General features: G+C 44.6%; 1 protein-coding gene across 3 annotated transcripts in view; it reads right to left on the reverse strand.

Moving 5' to 3' along the window:
- ctdp1 (CTD (carboxy-terminal domain, RNA polymerase II, polypeptide A) phosphatase, subunit 1) overlaps positions 1–23,205 on the reverse strand; it is a 352,671-nt gene that overhangs the window by 211,511 nt on the left and 117,955 nt on the right. For all 3 annotated transcript variants that reach the window (XM_085993625.1, XM_085993627.1, XM_085993626.1), the window contains exon 11: positions 15,635–15,865. In XM_085993625.1, coding sequence (XP_085849751.1) covers positions 15,635–15,865 — 231 coding nt within the window. The remainder of the gene's footprint in view (positions 1–15,634; positions 15,866–23,205) is intronic.

The raw sequence follows: 23,205 nt of genomic DNA on the forward strand, positions 1-23,205 counted from the left end.
GGTGATAGATTGGGAAATGTTGGTGTTCAGAGGGACCTGGGTGCCCTTGTACACGAATCACTGAAAGTTAACATGCAGGTACAGCAAGCAATTAGGAAAGCAAATGGTATGTTGGCCTTTATTACAAGAGGATTTGAATATAATGATCTGGACGAGGGAATTGGATGTAATATCTCCAAATTTGCAGATGACACAAAGGTGGGTGGGAGGGTATGCTGTGAGGAGGATGTCGTGAAACTCCAGCACGATTTGGACAGGTTGGGTGATTGGGCAGAAACATGGCAAATGCACTATAATGTGGATAAATGTGAGGTTATCCACTCTGGTGGCAAAAACAGGAAGGCAGATTATTATTTGAATGGCAATAGATTGGGAGAAGGGGAAGTGCAAAGAGACCTGGGTGTTCTTGTGCACCAGTCGCTGAAGGTAAGCATGCAGGTGCAGCAGGCGGTTAAGAAGGCAAATGGTATGTTGGCCTTCGTAGCAAGAGGGTTCGAGTACAAGAACAAGGATGTCTTGCTGCAGTTGTACAGGGCCTTGGTGAGACCACACCTTGAGTATTGTGCACAGTTTTGGTCGCCTTACCTGAGGAAGGACGTTCTTGCCATGGAAGGAGTGCAGCGAAGATTCACCAGGCTGATACCTGGGATGGCAGGAATGACGTATGAGGAGAGATTGTGTCGATTGGGCTTATACTCACTGGAGTTTAGAAGATTGAGAGGGGATCTCATCGAAACATATAAAATTCTGTCAGGCATGGACAGACTAGATGCAGGAAGGATGTTTCTGATGGCCGGGGAGTCCAGAACCAGGGGTCATAGTCTAAGGATAAGGGGTAAGCCATTTAGGACTGAAATGAGGAGGAATTTCTTCACCCAGAGAGTGGTGAACCTGTGGAATTCTCTGCCACAGAGGGCGGTGGAGGCCAGTTCATTAAGTATATTCAAGAAAGAGTTGGATATATTTCTTAAGGTTAAAGAGATCAAGGGATATGGGGAGAAGGCAGGGACAGGGTACTGAATTTGGATGATCAGCCATGATCTCATTGAATGGCGGAGCAGGCTCAAAGGGCCGAATGGCCTACTCCTGCTCCTATCTTCTATGTTTCTGCAATTATATGGGGCCCTGGTGAGGCCACACCTGGAGTATTGTGTACAGTTCTGGTCTCCTTACCTAAGGAAGGATATACTTGCCATAGAGGGAGTGCAACAAAGGTTCACCAGACTGATTCCTGGGATGGGGGGATTGTCCTATGAGGAGAGATTAAGTAGACTCGGCCTATATTCGAGAGTTTAGAAAAATGAGGTGATCTCATTCAAGCATACAAAATTCTTACAGGGCTTGACAGGGTAGATGCAAGGAAGATGTTTCCCCTGGCTGGGGAGTCCAGAACCAGGGGTCACAGTCTCAGAATAAGGGGTCGGCCATTTAGGACTGAGATGAGGAGAAATTTCTTCACTCAGAGGGTGGTGAATCTTTGGAATTCTCTACCCCAGAGGGCTGTGGAGGCTCAGTCGTTGAGTATATTCAAGACAGAGATCGATAGATTTCTGGATACTAAGGGAATCAAGGGATATGGGGATCGTGCAGGAAAGTGGAGTTGAAGCAGAAGATCAGACATGATCTTTTTGAATGGTGGAACAGGCTTGAGGGACCAAATGGCCTACTCCTGCTCCTATTTCTTCTGCTCTTATAAGGTTGGGAAAGGAAAGAAAAAAGAGGAAATGAGGGTTTATATGGAGCAGCAGAAGAGATGACTCAGGTAGTAACTTGACAGAAGAGGCCATAAAGTCACACAAGGGATGTGGCTCCAGATTTATACAACTTTATTGGTGCACGAAGAAAAACCGCTTCATACCAACACTGTGTTACAGCATAGATGCATCCCTTAACAAAAAACAAGTCGAGCGCAAAATGTGTCATGTGGTTAAACAAGGAGTCAATGATCAAGGTACTTCAAAAGGGCACAATAAATCTTCAACAGGAAATGTGATAACGATAGCATAATTTATTGCTTTGTAGTGAAAGATGCTGGATTTCTTGCATCCAACAAAGGTCATCATTCTCTGAATGTAATCACAATAGTCACTGTTTATTTAAGTCTTTCCTTCCTTCCTTTTTTCATCTTTCAAAGCTCAACTTATTCCAGACTCCTGTTCTTTGAAATTGTGCTATGGGAACAGGCAGATGAGGCCTTGGTTTGACATTTCCTCCAATAATACAGTACTCTCTAAACTGAAATGCCAGCTTAGGCTATATTCTTGGTGTGGTCTTGAACGTACAATTTCCTGACTGTGGAGCGAGAGTGCTACTAACTGAGCCAAGTGCAGTGTAGGCTGTAATGAGGCTTAGACAAACTTCAATCATGGTCAGTTCCGGGGGTGGTCTGACGGACGAATGTGCAACGCTCAATTCCCTCCCCACTGAGAAAGCCAATGTCGAACTAACTGCTGGAGGGGCCTCCATCAAAGCAATGCGTATTGATTAGCGCTATAAAGATACTTGTAACAGCTAATGAAGCTCGCAGTTAATCTGTTTTAAGTGATTAAACCATAAGAAAGGATCAAACTCTTTCCTGCATCGATCAATGATACAACTGCAGCCAACAAAAAGATTCAAAGAACTGAGGTGCAAATTTGTAATGAGGCCTTATGGACCAGGGGAGAGCAGGTGATTCTCAGGTGGTCAGGGACAGCATTCCATGATTAATTCTCTCCTTACTTTCTCTTCTCCCCAAGTCAAAATGACAGGCTATTCACCACGATACGGAAGGTGGATGAATGAGGAGAAATGCTGCAATCTCTGCCACATTTGTTATTCGGATCCGTGTTTATTCGTTGTTTGCCTCGACAAAGATAGCATGTACATTTCAGAGATAAGAACACTCAATGCAGCTTGCACGAATAGCATTATGATTCAGTTTCCATTACTTTCTGCTCTTTGAACTTGGCAATTGGACAAAAAAAGATTTGAATACGAGACTAAATGTAATGACGAAGAAAATTGGAGTTGTATTTTATGTTAAACTAATGTAAAGCTTGTGTGTAAACTTCCTTCACAAGTCTAAATGTTGGGACAATAAGATTGATTATTTCAGACCTTTTTTTGTATAATTCAAAATAACCAGCAGCTTTTACAGCTCACAAGCAGATATAAACCAATCGACATGCACCAGCCTAAGGAACTGATGCACATCAGCACTAGCATTAATCTGATTAAATGCGCAAAGTAAAACAAGGGAAAGAAATAATATTCAGAAATGAGGGAGTTGTGGCTGGGCAAGGGAAAGGCAAGAGAGAAAATTAGAAAAAAAGAGAAATACACATTTATATAACAAGAGCCTTAACTGTAAAATTTGCTTTTTTTTCCTTACACAAATAACCCTGCTTCCCTTCATTTCAGCGCTGTCTGATCCACTTCTGTTAACCTTTGTATGTAGAGCAATGTACGTTTAAGTGAAAAGCTTAAAATGAGCCATTAAACCCCAATTGAGATGGGCTTAAATGCTTATGCAAGCACTTGTTCTTAACTGTCATTACACCAGCACGATAACGGCCCCCATTTAGTACAAGACTGGAACTTGCTTCTTCTGCTTAACTGACAGGAGCGTAGATTTAAATACCTAACTTGTGTGATCACTAGGCATATTCTAATGGTTTTTCTAACTGTTGAGACCCAATAGATTTAAGAGGTGTAAAGCCTAGTTAACAGGTGCTGCATTTAGAAAATAAGCAGTTTCACAGGCCATGATTTCCCCTACCTCGGCGGGTTCGTGGCGGGCGACTTCAGTGGTGGGTCCCGACCCCGCTGCTGGCTCCAGCCCGCTCGGTAGAAAGATTTTGCGTTGATTGGGCTTGTTAAGCCCGTCCAGCGCTTTTGGCGGCCAACTGAAGGAAGTAGGTCTGATGACGTCATTTGATGACGCATCATCAGCCGGTTTCCTTAAAGGGACCATGTCCAAATTTATTTTGACAGTTGTGCTGTCTGTGTTCTACAGCATTGAGGTGCTGAAAACACTGACAAGCACTGCACAGAGGTGCAGGGCTGCACCCAGGCTCTCCCATGACTCCCTCCATATGCTTATGAAGGGAGTCACAGCACACAGGGAGGTACGCTTCCCTTCCAATGGGCGGAAGACACCTCCCCAGGAGACCAACGTAGCCCATTGCACAGGAGGGCACAAGCAGGGATGTGGTCAGGAGGACCAGGCTGCAGTGGCGCAAACCTCTGAATGATCTCAATAGATCACAAACCGTTACTGCAAAGCCACACTCAACCTCATCCTGCTGTGCCACTCATCACATCCCCATCACTCTGCCTTCCCTACCTTACTCCTGCACATCCTTACTCACACCAACTTACCTTGCACCTCCACCTATCCCTCTCTATCTGCATTATCACTTCCCCATCTCACTAGCCACCCCTCACACTCACCCTCATCCTGGTCCAATCTTACCAACTAACATCACACAAGGGTAGGCACTTGGGTGTTTTAGCCAATAATCAGCACCTGTGAAGAGACGCTCAGTCACTCGACCAGGAAACACCAAGGCTGGTTCGACGAGAACGACCAGGAGATCCAGGAGCTAATAAGCCGCAAGCGCAAGGCATTCCTGATCTGGAAACAGCAACACAACTCGAGAGCAAAAAAGCAGCTATACAGACGCCTGAAGGCTGAGGTCCAACAAAAAACTCACGACCTAAAGAACAGATGGTGGGTGGAGAAGGCGCAGGAGATCCAGCAGCTAGCCGATAACCACGACGTGTGTGGATTCTTCAGCGCAGTCAAGACCATCTATGGCCCAAGCACCCAAGGTCCTACCCCACTGCAGGCCAAGAACAGAGAGGTACTCATCAAGGATAGAGAGGCAGTCAGTGCCCGCTGGAAGGAGCACTTCGAAGATCTCCTTAACTGAGACTCTGTCTTCGATGTGAGTGTCCTCAACTCCATCCCACAGCATGCTATCCGCCACCATCTCAGCACAACCCCAGCCCGGCATGAGGTTGAAAAGGCCATCCAACCACTGAACAACAAGGCCTCAGGAGCAGATGGAATCCCTGCCGAGGCACGAAAGCATGGCAGAGAAGCATTACTGGTGCGAATTCATGAACTCATTTCTCTTATCTGGAAGGAGGAGAGCATGCCAGGGGACCTCCGTGACATCGTAATTGTGACCATCTTCAAGAAAGGCGACAAGTCCGATTGCGGTAATTACAGAGGAGTTTCCCTGCTGTCTGCAACAGGGAAAGTCATCGCAAGAATCCTCCTCAATCGCCTTCTCCCAGTGGCTGAAGAGCTCCTCCCAGAGTCGCAATGAGGATTCCGCCCTCTAAGGGGCACAATGGACATGATCTTTACTGCCCGTCAATTACAAGAGAAATGCAGGGAACAGCACCAACTGCTGTACATGGGCTTCTTTGATCTCACAAAGGCCTTCGACACTGTCAACCATGAGGGATTATGGAGTGTCCTCCTCAAATTCGGCTGCCCTCAAAAGTTTGTCACCATCCTCCGCCTGCTTCACAACGACATGCAAGCCGTGATCCTGACCAACGGTTCCAATACAGACCCAATTCATGTATGGACCGGGGGTCAAGCAAGGCTGCGTCATCGCACCAATGCTCTTCTTGATCTTCCTTGTTGCAATGCTCCATCTCACATTCAGTAAGCTCCCCGCTGGAGTGGAGCTAATTTACAGAACAAACGGGAAACAGTTCAACCTCTGTCACCTTTTTTAAAATTTGTTTATGGGATCTGGGTGTCGCTGGCAAGGCCAGCATTTATTGCCCATCCCTAGCTCCCCTTGAGAAGGTGGCGGTGAGCCGCCGCCTTGAACCGCTGCAATCCATGTGGTGATGGTACTCCCACAGACCTGTTAGGTAGGGCATTCCAGGATTTTGACCCAGCGACAATGAAGGATCAGCGATATACTTCTAAGTCAGGATGGTGTGTGACTTGGAGGGGAACTTGGAAATGGTGGTGTTCCCATGCGCCTGCTGCCCTTGTCCTTCTAGGTGGAAGAGGTCGCGGGTTTGGGAGGTGCTGCCGAAGAAGCCTTGGCGAGTTGCTGCAGTGCATCTTGTAGATGGTACACATTGCAGCCACGGTACGCCGGTGGTGGAGGAAGTGAATGTTTAAGGTGGTGGAGGGGGTGCCAATCAAGTGGGCTGCTTTGTCCTGGATGGTGTCAAGCTTCTTGAGTGTTGTTGGAGCTGCACTCATCCAGGCAAGTGGAGAGTATTCCATCACACTCCTTACTTGTGCCTTGTAGATGGTGGAAAGGCTTTGGGGAGTCAGGAGGTGAGACACTTACCGCAGAATACCTAGCTTCTGACCTGCTCTTGTTGCCACAGTATTTATGTGGCTGGTCCAGTTAAGTTTCTGGTTAATGGTGACCCCCAGGATGGTGATAGTGGGGGATTCGGTGATGGTAATGCCATTGAATGTCATGGGGAGGTGGTTAGACTCTCACTTGTTAGAGATAGTCATTGCCTGGCACTTCTGTGGTGCGAATGTTACCTGCCACTTATCAGCCCAAGCCTGAACGTCGTCCAGGTCTTGCTGCATGCGGGCATGGACTGCTTCATTATCTGAGGAGTTGTGAATGGCACTGAACACTGTTCAGATCCAAGTTCGTCCCATCCTCTGTCGTCGAATTACAGTGTGCAGACGCGCTTGCATCTGTGCTCACTCGGAGGTCGAACTCCAAACCATCGTCAACACCTTCACCGAAGCATTCGAGAGCATGGGCCTTACACTTAACATCCATAAGACAAAGGTCCTCTACCAACCTGCCCCCGCCACACAGTACTGCCCCTCGATTATCAAAATCCACGGCAAGGCCTTGGACAACATGGACCACTTTCCATACCTCGGGAGCCTACTGTCAACAAGGGCAGACGTCGATGACGAAGTCCAACACCGCCTTCAGTGTGCCAGTGCAGTCTTCGGTCGCCTGAGGAAGAGAGTGTTTGAAGACCAGGATCTCAAACCCAGCACTAAGCTCATGGTCTACAGAGCAGCAGTGATACCCACCCCGCTGTCTGCCTCAGACACATGGACCATGTACAGCAGGCACCTCAATACATTGGAGAGGTATCACCAACGCTGCCTCTGTGTCAAATTTCCCATCCGACCCGCCACAGAACGCACCCACTGACCCCCTGAAAGATTCTCCCCATCAAGTCAGAAAACTATAATAAATTAGGGGAAAAGGAGCAGCACATGTTTCCTCCATATTCTCATGAATAGAACTTTTCTAGGAGATTTGGAAGCTACAACTATTTTTGTTACTAACATCTAGGTAACAAATTCAAATTGTAAAAAAAAAATGGAGTTATAGCACAAGAATTATAGTGTGGATGCTTGTTATTTGAAGACGCTCCTTAAAACCTACGTCTTTGACCAAGCTTTTGGTCAACTCTCCTAATATCTCCTTATGTGGCGCAGTGTCACATTTTTCTGGTAACACTCCTGTGAAGCTCCTCGGGATGTTTTACTATGTTAAAGATGTTATATAAATGTAAGTTGTTGTATAAAGCATTTTGCCGAAATGATGATTGTTCAAAATGGACATATAAATGACCCACTCATATTGTATTTTGCCCGTTTACAACAACAACAACTTGCACTTATAGAGTGCCTTTAATGTAGTAAAACCTCCCAAGGTGCTTCACAGGAGTGTTACCAGACAAAATGTGACTGAGCCACATAGAAATTTTAGGACAGGTGACCAAAACCTCTTAAAAAGGGAGAGGTGACGAGGTTTAGGGAGAATTCCAGAGCTTAGGTCCTAGGGAGATGAAGGCACGGCCACCAATGGTGCAGCGATGAAAATCGGGACCCATAAATACATCCATAATTGTAAGAAACAAACTCACTCCCTCATTTAATTTTTCCCCATTTTCCCCACTTTATTTAAACCTTCCTCTGCCACTCACCATTTTCTGGTCAAGAGTTCGGGTAAACCTGCAATGAGTCACCACCCCACTCCACCCCCAGTTAATCCCAGTCTGGTATCTGCAATTTACAAATGTCAGTTTGCTCAGGTGACGACACCCTCACCTCTCCATCAAGACCTTGTGGATTCAAGATTCACTCCAGGGGCCTGAGAATATAGTCCCAGTCAACACAAAGTACTGAGGAAGTGCGGCATTGTCTTTCAGATGAGACATTAAACAGTTCGCTTGTTTAGGTAGACAGAAGAGATCCCATAGCACTATTCCAAGAAGGACAGGGAGTTCTCCTAGAGTCCCTCACCCAACACCACCATTTCCTCTCATTTGCTGTTGGTGGGACCTGGTGTGCAATTTGCCTAGGTAACAGCTGGCCTTCAATAATTAACTTAATTAATCATTAATTGGCTGTGAAACACTTTGCGATGTCCTGAGGATGCGATAAGGTGGAAGTGCAAGTTCCTTCTTTCTAACAGTTGTCAAGTTACGAGCACAGCCCATGGCAAACTCTCTTCAATTCCCACAATCGACAGGGAAGTACACATCCTCTCTGCTGCTTCGCCTCAGTGGCACAGCCTGAACTGGACACTTGAGTACAGGGAGGTGCTGACCCAAAACCACATGCCATCATGCTCGGGCTTGTACATAGTCTAGCAATGTGTTAAGCCAAAAGAAATGATGTCAGATGCGAATCTGTAGTAATGGTTTTACTATTAAATGGCTGATAGTTTAGCATTTTGTTACCAAAGAAATTACTTCATTACTAAAGAATGCCTTTCTAATATTTCATACAAACGATGCATTTTACAAATGACACAGGAATATATTCATCATCCAGAAAATTAAATTGTATTCACAGATAAGGATTCCTAAGAATACATCATTCATCCCTTAGCATCCTGTAGCCAGCCATCTGTTGAGTACATTTCTGCAATGAAGCTGGATTTGTACTCTTTACATTGCTGTGAATATACAATCACCAGTGAAGTTTAGATTTATCTATGTGCTGAGAAGCAGGATGTATAAATTCTGTACCTGGACAGCTATGCTGTCGGAGCAGAATTCCACAATGCCATCAACCGGAATAGATGTACAACACAAACTAAATTGTGACCAGGCAAATGATTATTATAAACCAATAACACAAGATTGGCTATTCAGGAATCATCATAAATTCTGGTGCACTGTCACAAGTGGCACTTGTATACCAGTAAATATATGGACTTGCACCACTGCGCATGTGCAAAGTTGTAGCAATGCTTTCACAATTAAAATCGGTCAGCAGCACAGCGTTTTATTGCCAAGAAATACATTTCTCATATTGCGTACAAAGCTACATTTTACAAATGTTAAAGGGACATATTCATCATCCAGACAATTAAAGTGTATTTTCAGACCATGATTCATTTCTGCCTTCCCTTCCAAATGATGACTTATGCCACGGTTCACGATCATTTTTGCATTTATCCGACACTGCTAATTATAACCATTAATGAGTTTTTTTTTTAAATCATGCACTAATACTATTCCATAAGAATATTTAATGAATCTGATGACTTAACATAAAACACGAGACACCTGAAATATTTTTTACACATCTTAGCCATACTTCAGTCAGATCGCTGCCGATTGCCATTCATCTGAAGTCATGGACATACAGTCGGAGGTCGTGGTTCACATTGATACCAACGACATAGGTAGAAAGAGGGATGAGGTCCTTAAACAAGAATTTAGGCAGCTAGGTAGCAGATTAAAAAGCAGGACCTCAAAAGGTTGTAATCTCTGGATTACTCCCGGTGCCACGTGCTAGTGAGTATAGGAATAGGAGGATAGAGCAGATGAATGCGTGGCTAAAGAGTTGGTGCAGGAGGGAGGGCTTTAGTTTCCTGGATCACTGGGTCTGCTTCTGGGGGAAGGTGGGACCTGTACAAGTCGGACGGGTTGCACCTGAACCGGAACGGGACCAACATCCTTGCGGGGAGGTTTGCTAGTGCTGTTGGTGGGGATTTAAACTAACTTGGCAGGGGGATGTGATACGGAGTGGAGTTATAGTAGGGGGTGATGCCAAATATAGGGGAAAAAACAAGTCAGTCTGGAAGGCAGAGCAAATATGTAACGGCACAAGGGAGTATGGCAAAGCTGGATGGCATTTATTTTAATGGAAGGAGTCTTACGAGTAAGGCAGGTGAATTGAAGGTGTTGATGAACACATGGGAGTATGATATTGTTGCTATCAGAGAGACATGGTTGAGGGAGGGGCAGGACTGGCAGCTCAATATTCCGGAGTATAGAATCTTCAGGCGAGACAGAGGTGGGTGTAAAAGGAGGGGGTGTCGCAATATTAATCAAGGAGTCAATTACTGCAGTAAGGAGGGATGATATCTTAGCAGGTTCCTCTAATTAGAGGCCATATGGGTAGAACTTAAAAACAAAAAGGGGGCAAGCACTTTGCTGGGAGTGTACTATAGGCACCCAAACAGTCAGGGGGAGATAGAGGAACAGATATGTAGGCAAATCTCAGAGAAGTGTAGAAATAATAGGGTAATAATAGTAGGGGATTTCAACTTCCCCACTATTAAATGGGATAGTCAGGGTGTGAAAGGCTTAGAGAGGGTGCGGAATTCTTAAATTGCATCCAGGAGAGCTTTTAGAGCTAGCATGTAGAAAGTCTTACAAGAGAGGGGGTGGTACTGGACCTAATTCTAGGGAATGTAGCCGGGCAAGTGGTAGATGTGTCAGTAGGAGAGCATTTTGGTGACAGTGACCATAATTCGGTGAGATTTAAGGTAGTCATGGAAAAGGACACAGATGGACCGGAAATAAAGGTTCTAAATTGGGGGAAGGCCGATTTTAATATGATAAGGCAGGATCTGGCCAAAGTGGACTGGGATCAGCTACTTGTAGGAAAATCCACATCAGCAGTGGGAGCCATTCAGAAAGGAAACAGAGAGAGTACAGCGCCAACATGTTCCCGTAAAGGTCAAGGGTGGGACCAACAAGTCCAAGGAACCCTGGGTGTCAAGGGATATATAAGAATGGATTAGGAAAAAAAGGGAGGCTTTTGGCAGATACAAAGGACTAAAAACAGTGGAAGCCCTAGAGGAGTATAGAAAGTGCAGGGGGGTACTTAAAAAACGAAATTAGGAGAGCGAAGAGGGGGCATGAAAAAACACTGGCGGGCAAAATAAAGGAAAATCCCATGGTGTTTTATAAGTATAATATTAACGGCAAGAGGATAACCAGGGAAAGAGTAGGGCTCATTAGGGACCAAAGTGACAATTGTGTGTAGAGCAAGATGATGTAGGTGAAGTTTTAAATGAATATTTTGCATCTGTGTTCACTATGGAGAAGGACGATGTAGACATAGAAATCAGGCAGGGGGATTGTGATATACTTGAACAAATTAGTATTGAGAGGGAGGCAGTTTTAGCGGGCTTGAAAGTGGATAAATCCCCAGGCCCAGACGAGATGTATCCCAAGCTGCTATGTGAAGCAAGGAAGGAGATTGCAGAGGCTCGGACACAAATTTTCAGAACCTCTCTGGCCACAGGGGAGGTGCCAGAGGACTGGAGGACAGCTAACGTAGTACCATTATTCAAGAAGGGTAGTAGGGATAAACCAGGGAATTACAGGCCAGTGAGCCTAACATCAGTGGTAGGGAAATTTTTGGAAAAAATTCTGAGGGACAGAATTAGTCTCCACTTGGAGAGGCAAGGATTAATCAAGGATAGTCAGCATGGCTTTGTCAGGGGAAGATCCTAGCTAACCAATTTGATTGAATTTTGAGAGGGGGTGACTAGGTGTGTAATGAGGGTGGTGCAGTTGATGTAGTCTACATGGACTTCAGTAAGGCTTTTGACAAAGTCCCGCGTGGGAGACTGGTAAAGAAGGTAAGAGCCGATGGGATCCAGGGCGATTTGGCATATTGGATCCAAAATTGGCTTAGTGGCAGGAGATCGAGGGTAATGGTCGAAGGTTGTTTTTGTGACTGGAAGCCTGTGTCCAGTGGTGTACCGCAGGGATCGGTGCTGGGTCCCTTGCTGTTTGTAGTGTACATTAATGATTTAGATAGGAATGTAGGAGGTATGATCAGTAAGTTTGCAGATGACACGAAAATTGGTGGAGTGCTAAATAACGAGGAGGGAAGCCTCAGACTACAGGACGATATAGACGGGTTGGTCAGATGGGCAGAACAGTGGCGAATGGAATTTAACTCTGAAAAGTGTGAGGTGATGCATTTTGGGAGGACTAACAAGGCAAGGGAATACACAATGGTAGGACCCTAGGAAGGACAGAGGATCAGAGGGACTTTGGTGTGCATGTACATAGATCCCTGAAGGGAGCAGGACAGGTAGATATGGTGGTTAAGAAGGCATATGGGATACTTGCCTTCATTAGCCAAGGCATAGAATATAAGAGCAGGGAGGCTATGATGGAGCTGTACAAAACGCTAGTTAGGCCACAGCTGGAATACTGTGTGCAGTTCTGGTCGTCACACTATAGGAAGGATGTGATTGCATTGGAGAGGGTGCAGAGGAGATTCACCAGGATGTTACCTGGGCTGGAGCGATTCAGCTATGCAGAGAGACTGGTCAGGCTGGACTTGTTTTCCTTAGAACAGAGAAGGCTGAGGGGGTCCTGATTGAGGTGTACAAAATTATATGGGGCATAGATAGGGTAGATAGAAAGGAACTTTTCCCCTTAGTAGAGGGGTCAATAACCAGGGGGCATAGTTTCAAGGTAAGGGGCAGGAGGTTTAGAGGGGATTTGAGGAAAAACTTTTTCACCCAGAGGGTGGTTGGAATCTGGAACTCACTGCCTGAAAGGGTGGTAGAGGCAGGAACCCTCACAACATTCAAGAAGCATTTGAAACGCCATAGCATACAAGGCTACAGACCAAGTGCTGGAAAATGGGATTAGAATAGACAGTGCTTGATGGCCGGCGCGGACACGATGGGCCGAAGGGCCTCTTTCTGTGCTGTATAACTCTATAACTCTATTCCAAGACAAGATAGGAGGTGCCAGTAACCAGGACAGGGCAGGAGCGACAAGGCAACAGGAAGTGCAAGGGCCAGGAGAGATTCGAAAACTTGTTTCGACTAAAATTACCTGGTCTTTTCTAATCATCAGCAGTTGAAGTTGCTACAGAGTCTACAAATCTGCTGCACTGACAACATCATAGCAAAGTAAAGTTCAATGTGATTGTGAAGTTTATTTTTTTTTTTAAACCATTTATTTAAGTAGCGTGTGCATATCTGTCAACAGTGGAAATACAATGCTGTACTGCTTTCAAGTAGCCTATCTCCGGCAAGGAGGAGTACACAAGCAAAGTATGAGCTATGATAAAGAGCAACATACAATCAAAGGGAACAAACAGACCATTTATAATGTCTCTCAACTTTGCAAGAAATTCCAGAAAAAAGATCCAACCTTATAAATAAGGGAAACTAAAGTCAATGCTTGCAATACTAAATACTAAGTACCTGGAAGGATACAGGGGCATGCGAATTCAAGAATTATTTTCCCCAGAAGCTGTGTGTGTGTATAAATATATATACACACACATTATGAAGATTGGTGGTTCCGATCAGTTTGCTTCTCTGATCAGCTGCAAGGCATCAATTTTCCCTTGAACCTGGATATCTCATCAATCCAGACAGAGGAGTGTTCTACACTTACAATGTATCAAATAACTGAAGAAGTTCATCCGCAACTTATGGTCAAAGTCACTCTTGCAAAAACAAACCTCCTCTGAAAAATTGATAGTTATCCAAGAGTAGCTAAAGCCAAAATCTCAGAGGTTGCCTTTTGAGATACAGCCGTCGACATTTCAAAGCTGAATTTGACCAAAATTAGAATGATCGGAAATTAAAGATTAGCTTTGTCTCCACTGATCCAACACTGCACTGAATTGTATTGATGTATGGGAGATGTTGAGGCTGCTAATTGTCAACTCCATTACAGACCCAGTTAAGCAACAAATTAAACAGACACAGCATTGCTGTTTTAGACGTGCATATCGGTTTGGTCATTGCAATTTCCGCCAAACTGCGTCACACACACATTTTACATGAGCCACTAAAAAGAACTCATTTTTGGGTGTATCATTATTACTCTTCAAATGAAGTATAGGACGTATCTTTGATGCTAAAGTTACTCTCAAACAATGATCTTCCTACACCACACAGGAGCACCATCTGACAGCAACTTTCATCTTTGCATTAGGCCAGGAAACAATTCACAAACACACACAGCAGCTTTTTACTTGGCTACAGAGCGGAAAGATGGGGAATATGGAAGACATTTCACTGAAATCAAGCGTTTTGATATGCATCCAGGAATTGCTGAAGCCAAAAGCTCTGAGGAATTGCCAACTGAGATACAGCCATATCCAAAAGTCACCAAGGGAAAACCGCGCTCAAATTTTTGGAAAATTACATTTGGAACAAATTTAGTAAAATACAATTGCTCTGCATTAAGAAAATGTTTATTTCATAACAAAGCAACCACAATGGGACTATGCGTTCAGAAACAATAACTGAGCATTATCCTGCATGATACTTGGCACAACAGAAGGATCACATGGTTCCAACTCAAATCTACTAAACTGGAGAGGTGAATAAATCTATTTACTCATCGTACTTTAATAAATCCTCTAATAAATGAATAGAAAGGTATAGTAAATATGAACAGAAACTATCCTTTGTGATAAACAATGTTAGAGTTTGCAAATCATAGTTAAATTTGCATTTGCACATTTTGCACGATCAGATTTTTAGATTTTAAATGAAGATTTATTTTTCTAAACCATTTAATGTTCAATCAAATTCATGCACATGAATCAACAGCTTCTTTTATGGCATCATTTCGCTCATCCCTGTCTCTGTGGTCACCGAGGACCATATGTTGTCCCCCAGCTGAGAAGATGGACAAGCAAGCTGCCCCTAAGCCTCTGACAGGTCATCAAGCAGTGCAGAAGAGTGGCCCAGGGTGATTGTCCTTTAGATGTTTCCACCTTTTAGGCATGACCTGATGTCTGCACTGTGACTCCTCACAATAGCACAGCTGAGATTAGGAACTCGACATGCAGGAAAACGCAAGTGCGGTCTTATGTGTGATAATAGTTTTAGTAATGTCCCAACAACATTTTTGCAGTGACTATTTCTTGACTTTGGATGAGTGATCATTATGCAGAAGCCAGATGAATTTCATTTGGCGGGAGGTGGTACAGGAGGTGCTGGTCCACCATAGAAACATAGAAGATAGGAGCAGGAGTAGGCCATTCAGCCCCTCGAGCCTGTTCCGCCATTTAATGGGATCATGGCTGATCATCCAAAATTGTCATTAAGGAATGGAACTTACAAACATACACATCACAGGATGCTGTTCAGACCAAGTTCCTCAAACTGTCAGAAATAATCCATTACAAAATACCTTCCAAAAGTATTCCACCAATGTGGTAAATATGCCTTCCCTACTTTCCTTCTAATCCATAGAGTAGGTCACTGGAAGATACTAGTAATGATAATTCTGTGGGAAGTGCCCACCATATCCTAGAGTTTCCACTTTTTAACTGCAATTTAAAAAAGGGACAGCCATTTTTATCTGAACCCTGCATGTTGTGCCCTTCTGACTTAAATCTACAACAGAATTCTCGGAGACTTCCTGGGAACATTACCTGAATGATGACTGTTCTCCATGAACTGATAATGTAATGGGTGGAGCTGGAGGTTGGATATACACAGATTGTCTGTTTCCCTGAGAATCTTTTCGGATTAGCTTTCCTGTGTTGGGATCATAAGTGCGGACTTCAGGTCCGGGCTGTGCCTTCGGATGAATGGGAGTCGGATGAAACAACGGCGTTTGAAAACCACCTTGGACCTCAGGGAAACTGGCAGGGCTGTTGGTTCTGCAGAAAACGCAATAATAAAAATATTAATTGATACCGGCAAATCTTCCAGGGCATTAATAGTTCAGGACCCGAGTACAGTTACTCATCACCATGCATTTATATAGCACCTTTAATTAATGTAGGGAAACATCCTAGGGCACGTCACATAGTTGCGATCAGAAAAAGGAACTGACACCAAGACAAATAAGGAGGAGATGTTAGGCAGGGTGACTGGGTTAAAGGGTCTTATAGAGGAGAGAGAGAGGCAGCGTTTACAGACGGAATTCCAGACTGTGGGGTCTGGGCGATTGAAGGCATGGCTGCCAATAGTGGGGTGAATGGGGGGAGATGCACAGGAAGCCCGAGTCTGAGGAACGGAAAAAAAAATTTTTGGGGGGGGGGGGGGGGGGGGGAGCGAGATAGTTCTGGGTTCTCAGGCTGACAGAGACTGCAGACATATGTAGGAGCGAGACCACGAAGGGATTTAAACACGAGGATAACCATTTTAAATTTGACACGTTGGGGGAACGGAAGCCAATGTAGGTCAGTGAGCACAGGGGTGGTGGGTGAGCGGAACTTGGTGCGAGCTAGGATACAGGCAGCAGAACTTTTGGATAAGGTGAAGTTTACAGAGGGTAGATTTGGAAGGCTGAGCCAGAGAGCATTACATAAGAACATAAGAAATAGGAGCAGGAGTAGGCCATTTGGCCCCTCGAGCCTGCTCTGCCATTCAATGAGATCATGGCTGATCTTGGGCTCAGAGCCACTTCTCTGCCCGCTCCCCATAACCCTTCACTCCCTTATCTTGCAAAAATCTGTCTCTCGCCACCTTAAATATATTTAATGACCCAGCCGCCGCAGCTCTGGGGCAGAGAATACCACAGATTTACGACCCTCAGAGAAGAAATTCCTCCTCTTCGCAGTTCTAAAAGGGCGACCCTTTATTCTGAAACTATGCCCCCAAGTTCTAGATTTCCCCACGAGGGGAAACATCCTCTCTGCATCTACCTTGTCGAGCCCCTTCAGTATCTTATATGTTTCAATAAGATTACCTCTCATTCTTCTAAATTCCAATGAGTATAGGCCTGCTCAACCTTTCTTCATAAGTCAACCCCCTCATCTCAGGAATCAACTGTGTGAATCGTCTCTGAACTGCCTCCAATGCAAGTATATCCTTCCTTAAATAAGGAGACCAAAACTGTACACAGTACTCCAGGTGTGGTCTCACCAATACCCTGTACAGTTGTAGCAGGACTTCCCTGCTTTTATACTCCAACCCCCTTGCAATAAAGGCCAACATTCCATTTGCCTTTTTGATTACTTGCTGTACCTGCATGCTAACTTTTTGTGTTTCATGCACAAAGGCCCCCCAGGTCACTCTGAACTGTAGCATTTTGTAATCTCTCTTCATTTAAATAATAATTTGCTTTATTATTTTTCCTGCCAAAGTGGGTAACCTCGCACTTTCCCACATTATACTCGATCTGCCAAATGTTTGTCTACTCACTTAGCCTGTCTATATCTCTTTGCAGATTCTTTGAGTTCTCTGCACAACTTGCCTTCCTACCCATCTTTGTATCATCCGCAAATTTGGCCACATTACACTCGGTCCCTTCATCCACGTCATTAATGTAGATTGTAAATAGTTGAGGCCCCAGCACTGATCCCTATGGCACGGCACCCCACTAGTTACCGTTTGCCAACCGGAAAATGACCCATTTCTGTTAGTCAGCCAATTCTCTATCCATGCTAATATATTACCCTCAACTCCATGAGCTCTTATCTTATGCAGTAACCTTTTATGTGGCACCTCATCTAATGCCTCTGGAAATCCAAATACACCACATTCACTGGCTCACCCTTATCCACCCTGCTCGTAACATCCTCAAAGAACTCCAGCAAATTTGTTAGACATGATTTCCCTTTCATAAAACCATGCCGACTCTGCTTGACTGCATTATGATTTTCCAAATGCCCTGCTACTGCTTCCTTAATGAAGGACTCCAGCATTTTCCCAACGACAGATGTTAGGCTAACTGGTCTATAGTTTCCTGCTTTCTGTCTCTCTCCTTTCTTAAATAGGGGTGTTACATTTGCAGTTTTCCAATCCGCTAGGACCTCTCCAGAGTCCAGAGAATTTTGGTATATTGCAACCAATGCATCCACTATCTCTGCAGCCATTTCTTTTTAAGACCCTGGCATGCAGGCCATCTGGTCCAGGGGACTTGTCGTCTTTTAGTTCCATTATTTCACCAAGTACTTTTTTCTTAGTGATAGTGATTGTCTTTAGTTCCCCGCTCCGTGGCCTCTTGATTATCCATTACTGGAGTGTTGTTAGTGTCTTCTACTGTGAAGACAGATACAAAATATTTGTTCAGAGTCTCTGCCATTTCCCTGTTCCCCATTATTAATTCCCCATTCTCATTCTCTAAGGGACCAACGTTTACTTTAGCTACTCTCTTCCTTTTTATATACCTGTAGAAGCTCTTACTTTCGGTTTTAATATTTCTTGCCAGTTTACTCTCATAATTCATCTTCTCTCTCTTTATTTTTTTTTTAGTCATCCTTTACTGGTTTTTAAAAATTTCCCAATCTTCTGGCCTCCCACCAATCTTGGCAACAGTGTATTCCTTCGTTTTCAATTTGATACCATCTTTTACTTCCTTAGTTAGCCACAGATGGTGCTCCCTTCTCTTAAAATCTTTCTTTCTCACTGGAATATATTTTTGTTAAGAGTTATAAAATATCTCCGTAAATGTCCACCACTGCATTTCAACTGTCTTACCCTTTAATTTATTTTTCCAGTCCACTTTAGCCAGTTCTGCCCTCATGCCATTGTAATTGCCTTTGTTTAAGATCAGGACACTAGTTTGAGATACAACTTTCTCACCCTCCAACTGAATTTGAAGTTCAACCATGTTATGATCACTCTTTCCTGGAGGATCCTTTATTATGAGATCATTTATTAATTCTGTTTCATTACACAGTACCAGATCCAAGATAGCCTGCTCCCTGGTTGGTTTCATTACATACTGTTCTAGGAAACCATCCCGGATACACTCTATGAACTCCTCCTCAAGGCTACCATGGCCAATTTGATTTGTCCAATCAATATGGAGATTAAAATCACCCATGATTATTACCGTACCTTTTTTATAGGCCTTCATTATTTGTTGATTTATACTCTGTCCAACAGTATTGCTACTGTTTGGGGGCCTGTAGACTATGCCCATCAGAGACTTTTCCCCCTTATTATTTTTTATCTCCACCCAAACCGATTTTACATCTTGATCTTCTGAGCCAATATCACTTTTCACCACTGCACTGATCCCATCCTTTACCAACAACGCCACCCCACCTCCCTTTCCTTTCTGTCTATCCTTCTGAATTGTCAAATACCCTGGAATATTCAGTTCCCAGCCCTGGTCACCTTGCAACCACGTCTCTGTAATGGCGATCAGATCACACCCATTTGTATCTATTTGTGCCGTTATCTTATATATCTAGTTACGAATGCTGCGTGCATTCAGATATAGAGCTTTTAACTGTCTTTTTACCATTTCTCCTTGTTTTGGCCCCATTTTCTGTTGCACTCTTATTTTTAAACATTCTGTCGCTTCCTGTCGCAATCTGGTTATTATTTCCCCCATCTCTATCGTGCTCTGTTGTTTTCTCATTTCTCATTGACTTTCTAAATTCCCGCTCACCTGGACCCTCCCCCCCCACTATTTAGTTTAAAGCTTTAGTTTGGAATAGTTGAGTCTGAAGGTGACAAAGGCAGCAGCAGATGGGCTGTGGTGGGGCAGAGACAAACCATGTTATAGAGGTGGAAGTAGGCGGTCTTGGTGATGGAGAGGATATGAGGTGGGACGCTCAGCTCGGGATCAAATAGGATCTTGAGGTTGCGAGCAGTCTGGATCTGCCTATGATGATGATTAGGGAGGGGAATGGAAACAGTGGAAAGGGTATGGAGTTTGTGGCAGGGGCCAAAGACAATGGCTTCAGTCTTCTCAATGTTTAAATGGAAGAAACTGCGGCTTATACAAGACCGGATGTCGGATAAGTTTCCGACAACACGGAGGCAGTGACGGAGTCGAGAGGCGCAGTGGAGAGGTTGAGCCGGATGTTATCAGCATACATGTGGAAGTTGACATCATGTGCCAAGGTGCATTATATAGGTGAGGATAAAGAGGGGTCAATTGGGGGGGGGGGGGGGGGGGGCTTCAAAGGTATTGCGGAGAACACTATAGAGGTTCAGAGTAGTTCATGAAAAGCAATTCTGCTTAATTTTAGCTCAAATAGTACTGTACTTCAATTTTACAAACGTGGTTCTCGAGTGACTGCCAAAATACAAGACAAAGACTTCACCTAGTCAATCCTTTATCCTATTATTTTTGACATTTTCACGTGCGTCTTTCAATTAGTGGCATTATCAGAAGGTTATGCCCCATTCCAGGACCGTCAGCACATAAACTAGGCTAACGCTTCAGTGTAATACTGAGGGAGTGCCGCCTTGTCAAAAAGAGACCATCCTCCAGGTAAGAAATAAACCAGAGATTCCACATGCCTGGCCTGGTGGTTCAGATGGGCATTAAAGATCCCATTGCACAGTCAAAAGCTGAGCGTGGAGATCTCTCAATGTCCTGGCTAACATTCCTCTCTCAGCACCAGTACAACCCATTAACTGGACGTTAATCTCGTTGCCCTTTGCGGGATCTTCTGTGCAAAATGGCTGCAACATTTGCCTACACAGCAACAGTTTCTGCACTTCAAATTCAGTCATGATAGGCGAGGCATTTCTGAGAACTATAATAAGGGAGTGTAACAGGTGAAGGGCTTTTCACAGGGCACAAGTCGCTTGTACCAGTAAAGGCCGTGTCAGCAGATTCTGGGAATTCTCCCCAGATAAAACCCTAAAGCAGAAAGTTGCATTAAAGTCCCAACCCCATTGGTGGGGCAGAGGACATCAGAAATCAGCATCCTTAAATCCTATTACTTTTATGATCCAGAAGAGGACAGGCAAATGTCAAATCCACAGTAAGCTTCGGAAAGCTCAACGATGTAATCCAAAAGGAAAACAAAAATGGAACATGGAAACCCTGCTATTAACTACCCATGACCCCAATTACCCAACTTGGGGTAGAGCTGGCCACAAATTATGCTCATTCTGAGAAGTGTTTTCTCTCTCAAGTTTCCGCTCAAACTCATTTGCATATCACTGAACGTAAAATCTGGCACGAACCAGCCCAATTTTAAAGCCACATTTTAGAACGTGATTTTTTTTTGGAAAAAATTTTGCTTTTAATAAATAATCCTCATATATTTAAGAGTGGTAACCTGGTGCTGTTTTATTACTACAGCTGAAAATGGGTTTATCACAAAAAATAAGCATTTTTTTTTAATCAGAGTGTTTAGTCCACCACCTGTGAGTAAACCGATTTTAAATAACTGAAATTACTTTAAAAAAAAACTATACAGAACCATTTGCTAGTTATATTGGTGTACAGTAGTCAGTTTCCTCAATAAATTAAATATATATTCAAAAGCTTTTAAAAAGGTGCCTACAAATGTTTTTGCGCCTAAAATAAAAGCTTAATTTTAAGAGCCTCCTCGAAGGCCCGCAAACGGGAGCAATTAGCAGAAACTCGCCATGCAGGTACAGTAAGTAATCAAAAAGGCAAATGGAATGTTGGCCTATATTGCAAGGGGGTTGGCGTATAAAAGCAGCGAAGTCCTGCTACAACTGTACTACTTCTCTTCTTAGGCAGTCCCTTGGAACCGAGGGTGACTTGCTTCCACACTAAAATTGAGTTCTCAGGTGACTGATGCAAAACATCTGAGCTCCCGGGCAACGATAGCAGTACGGCGTCCCAGTCTGTTACTGTTGGGGTTGTCCATGGGGGTCCTGACGTTCCAGGTCCCGAACTTCATTTTAAAGGGTGGACGATGCCTGTGCGTAAATTCTTTTAACGTGGGGTGGCCGTTGCACACCAGCTACCACACGGGCTTGGCAGAGCAAGGGCTTGGTCCAATGGCAAGGGGATCCAAGACGATTGGAGACCAGATTCTGCTACATCGGCGCCACACACACACACACACACACACACACACAGCTACTGTCCTCCTCCCTCCTTCCCGCAGGTCCTCTCTGCCTGGGTTTCGTAGGATGCATTGTGGTCCTCCCGACCTCGCTGTTGGCCCGTGCTGCACCTTCCCTGGGCCCCGACCCCACTGCTGGTCCATGCTACACTACTCCTGGGCCTTGACCTCGCTGCTGGGCTTGTCCTCGCTCCGGGGCTTGTCCTCACTCCTGGGTCCCGGCCTCAGACATGAATGATGTTGTCTCTCACAGGATCAAGCTGGCACGGATATTCTCGCGATCCCTGGCCCCCGAGCTCTACTCGCGATCCACGAGTCACGAGATCACTAGTCCAGTGGAGAAACGTAGTCTTGACGGCAGAGAGGTTTGGGAATTTGGGAGCCAAGTTTAAGTGAAGAGCCAGCGCTCACTGAGAACAAAGAACAGGCATGGTCGGGGGATGGGCAGCGGGCTCAGGTAACTTTAACCGTGCAGCTTGAACTTGCAGTTAGGGATAAAATGCACCCACTATTAGAGCCAGGGGAGCTTAAACAGCAGAAGAGAGGAGACTAGGGGAGTAAGAGCAAAGGATGGCAACGGATGGCCAAAGTATTGGTGAGACCACACCTGGAGTACTGCGTACAGTTTTGGTCTCCTTATTTAAGGAAGGATATACTTGCATTGGAGGCAGTTCAGAGACGATTCATTAGGTTCATTCCAGAGATGAGGGGGCTGAATTATGAAGAAAGGTTGAGCATGTTGGGCCTACACTCACTGGAATTTAGAAGAATGAGAGGTGATCTTATTGAAACATATAAGATACTGAGGGGGCTCGACAAGGTAGATGCAGAGAGGATGTTTCCCCTCGTGGGGAAATCTAGAACTCGGGGGCATAGTTTCAGAATAAAAGGGTCACCCTTTTAGAATTGCGATGGGGAGGAATTTCTTCTCTCAGAGGGTCGTAAATCTGTGGAATTCTCTGCCCCAGAGAGCTGTGGAGGCTGGGTCATTGAATACATTTAAGGCGGAGATCGACAGATTTTTGCAAGATAAGGGAGTGAAGGGTTATGGGGAGCGGGCAGGGAAGTGGCTTTGAGCCCAAGATCAGCCATGATCTTATTGAATGGCGGAGCAGGCTCGAGGGGCCAAGTGGCCTATTTGTGCTCCTATTTCTTATGTTCTTATGAAACTCCAGGTCAATGTGTCTTGGGCTGGCTTATAACCAGTAACCTCAAGGATATATACATCCACATAACCATAGCTCCTGCACCATCTGCAT

This window comes from Somniosus microcephalus, chromosome 7 (assembly GCF_052327205.1).
Source record: "Somniosus microcephalus isolate GS21.2 chromosome 7, FLI_Smic_1.0, whole genome shotgun sequence".
In the NCBI taxonomy this organism is placed as follows: domain Eukaryota; kingdom Metazoa; phylum Chordata; class Chondrichthyes; order Squaliformes; family Somniosidae; genus Somniosus; species Somniosus microcephalus.